The sequence below is a fragment of the Triturus cristatus genome, chromosome 4_1 (assembly GCF_964204655.1).
Source record: "Triturus cristatus chromosome 4_1, aTriCri1.1, whole genome shotgun sequence".
Taxonomy (NCBI): Eukaryota; Metazoa; Chordata; class Amphibia; order Caudata; family Salamandridae; genus Triturus; species Triturus cristatus.
The window spans coordinates 192,954,417-192,960,416 of NC_140585.1; the positions used below are offsets into that span (position 1 = coordinate 192,954,417).

At 50.5% G+C, this 6,000-nt stretch overlaps 1 protein-coding gene across 1 annotated transcript in view; it reads right to left on the reverse strand.

The window, feature by feature from the left end:
- LOC146853991 (zona pellucida sperm-binding protein 1-like) overlaps positions 1-1,667 on the reverse strand; it is an 86,522-nt gene extending 84,855 nt beyond the window's left edge. Inside the window, exon 1 of the mRNA XM_085650463.1 lies at positions 1,423-1,667. Coding sequence (XP_085506589.1) covers positions 1,423-1,618 — 196 coding nt within the window. The 5' untranslated portion in view covers positions 1,619-1,667. The remainder of the gene's footprint in view (positions 1-1,422) is intronic.
- Positions 1,668-6,000: the final 4,333 nt, after the last annotated feature.

Below are 6,000 nucleotides of genomic sequence, written 5' to 3' on the forward strand. Positions count from 1 at the left end.
TCTATAATGGTATGGGGTTAACAGGAGTATGCAAAACGGTAATTTCATCCTCATCTAATGCAATCTTTCAAGTGGAATAAGTGTTTGTACTCCTGCGCATCAATTTGGAGAATGAATTTCTCCGTCTTCTTCCCACCCCAATGTATGTACTAGTTTACTCGGTTTTTGCACAACTTGGCATAGTGCCCCTTGTTACACTTACTGCATATGCTTCCTTCAGATATGGGTTATGAGCCAATATTTTCTCCTGTAATCTCAAATTATTATTAGTACAGCTCACCAATTGGTATTGTATTAAGGAATCTCATAACACTCCAAATTCATGTGTTTGATAGGCCTCTAGGTACCGCAATTTAGCTCATTGCTTTACCGTTTTTTTCTTTTACTCCGCTAAAAAATGTGACGTTCTAGAACAGCATTTATTTTTTGTCCAAAATGTTCTTTTAGCTTCGCGTTTTTAGGTAAAGATCTAATTGCTCATCATCACTATCCCTCAGAAGGTCACCCAAAGTCAGTAGCGGCTCCAGAGGGCCCTCTCAGCACAGTACTCTGGACAGAGAGCTCCTAGTTGAGTCTAGAGGGGTCCCCTCTGCAAACCTGGGGGGGGAGGGGGAGGGCTCACGTTGTGTTACGCCAGTGAGCGTGACAGGTTCTCCCCCAATGCCTCTGCTGTGCTACACCGGCTCCTTGTTGCCTCCACTCGACTAAGCGCTGTACCTGTCGAGTTTTAAAATTAGCACTGTCGCCCAGCATGACAGGGTTCCCCCAAGGCTCTGCGACGCCGTTCTCAGTAGCTGTTAACAAGCATTTACACAATAAAGGGTCTACCAAGCCCTCATCCTTCCTACAAGTTCAGGAGCAGCAGTCCCTGCACATGCCTGGTGTAAAACCCACACAGCGTGTGTGCATCCGTCAGATGCAGGCGGAGCCACCCCTGGGGGTGGGGAGGATGGGAGCACAGGGGATGTGAAGGTGGGGAGTGGGGCTTTGCAACAGGACACGGAGGCTGCACAGGAGGATAGCTGGCAGCTGAAGTGAGAAAGACTGAGGAAGGGAAGGATGCAAGGCGTGGTCTCGATGCTTTAAAGAAGTTGATGTTCAAGTTGAATTTAAGTCATTATATTACTGCAAACCGGTCCTTATGAAGTGGCCTTTTGTGCGTCATCAAGGCCATTTCACGAAGTAACTCTGGTGAGCGCAATACCTTTCGGCAGAGTGTTTCAATGCCTCACAAGGGATAGTAAGTGCTCTATAAATCTCCAATACCAGTCATCAACAGCTTTTTTACTAACATGATTTTTCTGGTATTTAAATTTGTAAATGTTGGTCAGTAAAGCGGATGGCGCGTTACTATCTTACACGGTGTTTCAATCTCACACGGTGCTCACGCCGGACCCAGGCCTCGAAGACCCCCAAACTCACCCAGTATCTGGAAATCGACCCGGTCCCCGGGAGGCCACGGCACCAGCGAGGCCACGAGCTGCAAGCCGTGCTCCCCACAATCATAGCGCGCCTTGAGGACCGAGTTGGCCGCTGCAGAAAGGTCAGGGAAAGAGGCCCCCAAAACCAGGAGACAGACCCAGGGCCAGAGGCCGCTGAACTCGCAGACGTGCCACATCGGACCAAAAAAAATCAGAAAACAAAGTCCGGGTCAGCTGGCGACCAATATAATCTCGGGAAGGGAAGGCGTCGGAGAGCCCTCAACACAGAGCACCTGTGGAGACCAAGCCTCCGGGGGAGCGAGGGAAAATTATCCACGGGTGAGGAACGCCCTGAACCAGGGAGGCATGGACTGCCAACTCTTGGAAATGAGGCAAAGAGAGAGAAAGTGCCTAATTTCAAAAATAATAATAATGATAGTCTCAGGGGTCCAAAGGTTTTCTTAGGTGCCCACCGCAGGAGCGGCCATGCTGTGGTGCCCAGACTTGTGGCTAACGAATGCCTCTTTTTTCCACCACCCCCACACTCTTTGTCTCCTTTTCTCCCTCTTACATGTTTTTTTTTCATCCATCCTTTCTCCTTGTTTTGCCGTTTTACTATCTCTTTTTTCCCCTTCTTCTGCCTTTATCTCTCATACTCCGGGTAAAGCCTGAACAATGAAAAATGTGCCACGTTCCGTTAAAAATTAGAGCGAGACCCCAGCACCAGATGAAGTGTTTTTCCCGGATTCACTGTCAGCTGGATGCCCCTTGTCAGCAGGACACCTTGTTTGCAGTCCGGGGCTTTCGTTTTAGGTATTTTTGTTTCCAAGTGTGTTTACCCACACTGGTCCACTGAGGAATATCAAGACCACAACTCCCAGAATGCACCGAATGGGTAACTAACATGACTGGAAACGGCCTTGTCAGGCCATAGAAAGCGGGGTGCAAGCCCTAAGTGTATCCAGTCTGCATGTGGGTGAAGTCGCCACGGAAGCTGACTCCACGGTTTGTACCTTCACCAGCCACGTGACATTTAACACCAGATGTGAATCAAAGCGTAACTGCATCCACGTGCCACCTTGGCCTACACAACTGAATTTGCACCAACCAGCATACCTGCCAAGTGGTCCCATGACTTGTGTCGATTTTTAGCCATCAGCACCTTACATTGCGGGGATTGTAGTTTCACTTTTAATGTTGCTGCATTCAAAGTATTCTTGCCTTAAAAGCCAAGACTGCCTGAAAGTGTGGCATGTGACATTGGGGGTTTACAAGTTAGCTATGAGCCAGTGCATCGTACTCCATTCAATCCAGGATTACATCTAGGAAGCATGATTGGCACATGTTGACGTTTAAAAACATGCAAGCTGTGCTGTGCCAGGCCAGGTTTTTAGGTCTCGCCTGAGCCAGCGCTTTAGCGCTTCTCTGGCGAGAGTTTTAGTAAGCAGGATTTGGAAGTGCAAACTAGTGGCTTTTTTCAGGCCTCCAGCTACAATGCATGTGCGCCGGGCGCGTGCACCATTTGTTATCCTGCGTGATCACTTTCGCGGCCGCTTTGATGTTCTTCAGTTTGCCGCGCGGCCACTGAGAACATCAAGGCGGCCGCGAAAGTGCACACCATTTGCCAGCCTACGTGCCTCTCTCCGCCTACCCCCTCCCTTATGCCACTTCCTGCTTGTCAGCTGTTTTCTCTTGTATCACGTGTACCTCCTGGCATTTGTTTCTTTGGGCCATAACTGCATCTTCACAGTGTGGGGTATTTTTTAGAGCTTGTCCCAACAGACTGAGGAGAACTGCCTCAGACCCACGCGCCCCTACCTTTAGCTTCCGGTTACTATTACAAAAGACAGACATCAATTAAAGTGACACAGGCACTTTACTGTCGGATGGTATTATCCTAGTGGCCAACTTAAACTGTGTGCTGCGGCGGACAAATCCCTCCTATATGGAATATTTCATTTTATCACTTAGTCCTTTCTTTAGATGTTATACTTCCTTCATCCCTCTCTTCCTCATGGCCTCACTGCTTCCCTTCTTTATTTTGCATTTATTTCACACCTTGCACATAACTGGTCCTCTTACAGTAACCCATGAGAGACAATTTAAAGAACAATCAGGGATGGCAATGAATGAGAATGCAGGGGACATCCTGCTACACAACTGGGGGCCAAGGAGGACTTTGAAGTTGAGATTGCTTCGCTATTTGTCTGGAGGAGGCGGGTCCCTGTGCTACGGCACTATGAAGCGCACTTCTATCTACCGCTGCACTGGAGGCGCATGGGATGCGCCTGGGCACTGCCCGGGTGAAGCTCGGGCTAAGACTGGGAACATCTGTACCCGTCAGCCCCCTGAGGAGACTAAAAAGGCCAATCCCCGTTCCATCTTAAATCTCGCTCTTACATCTCCCGACAGGGACAAACAGAAAACTGCTCATAACTCAAGCCCTCCTACAAAGGGGTCAACTATTGATAATTGTTTTGAGCGCCCTGTCTGTACCCTAATTAAGGAAATTGAGCTCACAGAAAGGAGACTCTCACTTGAAGGGGGTGTGCATTTGTGTCAACAAGCACGTGTTTATGAATCTGTCACTTGTGCCAAAACTGATGTTTTTGATAAGCTTAGCTCACTTCTGGGTACAGCATGTATTGCTACCTCACTCTCTATTGAGCACAGAGTCAAGTATAAACAAGCATTGGCATAGCCAATAGGTCTCGCTTTTGGGACCTTATAAGTATTTAGTTATGCAGCACAATATTCTTGGTGGAACAACATGAACTGTTGCATGGCTAAACACTTATAAGGTCCCAAAGGCGAGACCTATTGGCTATGCCAATGCTTGTTCTCTTTGAGTCCTGGGACTTGTAGTCCTGCTTATAATGGAATAAGCAAGACTTACGCTCCCATAATTCAAAGACGAAACCTGAACTGGAACAACACATCACCCACGGACCCGAGAAACTTGACTGGGCTGAAATAAGCGCAAAACTCCGGGCACACATCTGATTGGAACAACACTGTGTGGAAAACACAGCTCATGCATTGTTCGGACGCTGTCTGAGTATTCGATGAGGAAAAGGAAAAGTTCAAGCAACACAGGCGATGTGCTGTGAGCCTAAACACTTTACACCTATAAACTCTAAAGTTTGCAAATTCGGTGCCTGAGTAGCTGGTCCAAGTCGGATTTCTTTGTTTCATTTTGGGGCTTGTAGTCCAGTTGAGTCCATCATTAAATGAGGAGCACAAGACTCAGGGTGCCAAGGAAGACCCGAGCCAGGAGGAGCGCATGCAGTGCCTTGGGACAGCACAGCGATCTGTTGTTAAGTAAGGCTGCCCGGGGGAAGGTTGCGTAGCGGCCTGCCCCTTGGAGGGCGGCCACCTTAGTGCCACAGGAAGGCACAGGGGTGGGAGGTCGAGTCCCTGGGCTAGACCAGGGGAGACCCCAGCAGATGGCTGCTTCCGGCGAGGGCGGGGAGGAGACAGGGGTACATATACTGTCTCCGCACCCTCCTCGTCCTCTTGTCCGCTCGTTCGCCTTGGGTAGCAGTTCGCCGTCGTAGGATTCGTTGTGCGCTCATCCCGCTCCATCTTTCTCGGTGAGTTCTGCCGGCTACCTTCCTCTCGCCCCGGCCTCGTCCCTGGGCAGTACCAGGAGACGGGGCCCTGTGGTCGGTGTACCATGGGCGGGGGGGGCCGTGCGCGTGAGGGCTGGCCGTGTCGTGTTGTTGGGGGCATTCTCTGAGAGTCACTATTGTCTCATTGTTTAATATTGTGAAACGTACTTCGGTCACAGTTTCAATCGCATTGTTCCTGTTGCGGTGGATCTCTTTGTAAGGCCCCGGGCAACCTCGCGTGCAGGTCCTCCCGGCATTCACCTGCTTGAGCTCGACGCGGGAGAGGGGTCGGTCGTCGAGGCCAGTTCCCGGTATGATAGCTTTCTAGTTGGTTAAACGGTAGTGCTCTCGACCGCGGACTGGGGACCGGGGTTCGAGGCTGTGCTGGGGTCCGGGGCGTAGCACTCACGGGGCGTGCCGGCCTAGGCGGCATGCGCTGACACTTGTAGCCCCGGGGTTTTTGGGCCATCCTGCCTGGAACCCCCCCCCCCCCCCTATGGTGTAGATGCGGTCTAATGGCGAGAGCTGCCGATTTTGCGAAAAATATAGCCGGGCTGTATGGGGAGTGGATGTGGTCCGTCGGCTGCGCTGCCGACTGTGGTGCAGGAAACCAGGATTCGAGCCTGGAGGTTGCGTCCACATCCTGTTATTCTGGGCAATTCACCTAACCTCCCTGTGCCTGAATATGTAATGTTAATACGGTGATCATGTACCGCGCTACCATGCCTTCGGGTCGAGCTCGCGCTATATAAAAGAAGCAACAATTCTCTCCGGCACCTGGAAATGCCTTCCGGGTGCTTAATCGAAGTGCTCTAGGCCGGCGGCCGAGTCTTGCGACATAAACACAGTTGAATGTTGCACGTGTGAGTTTTTTTTTTAAGTATCCCAGTGATCCCGGGTGCATGAATACTTAGCCATGCAGGTTCCGCGCGATAGGTAGGAGGGGTCCGCTGCCTTTACTGCCGTTG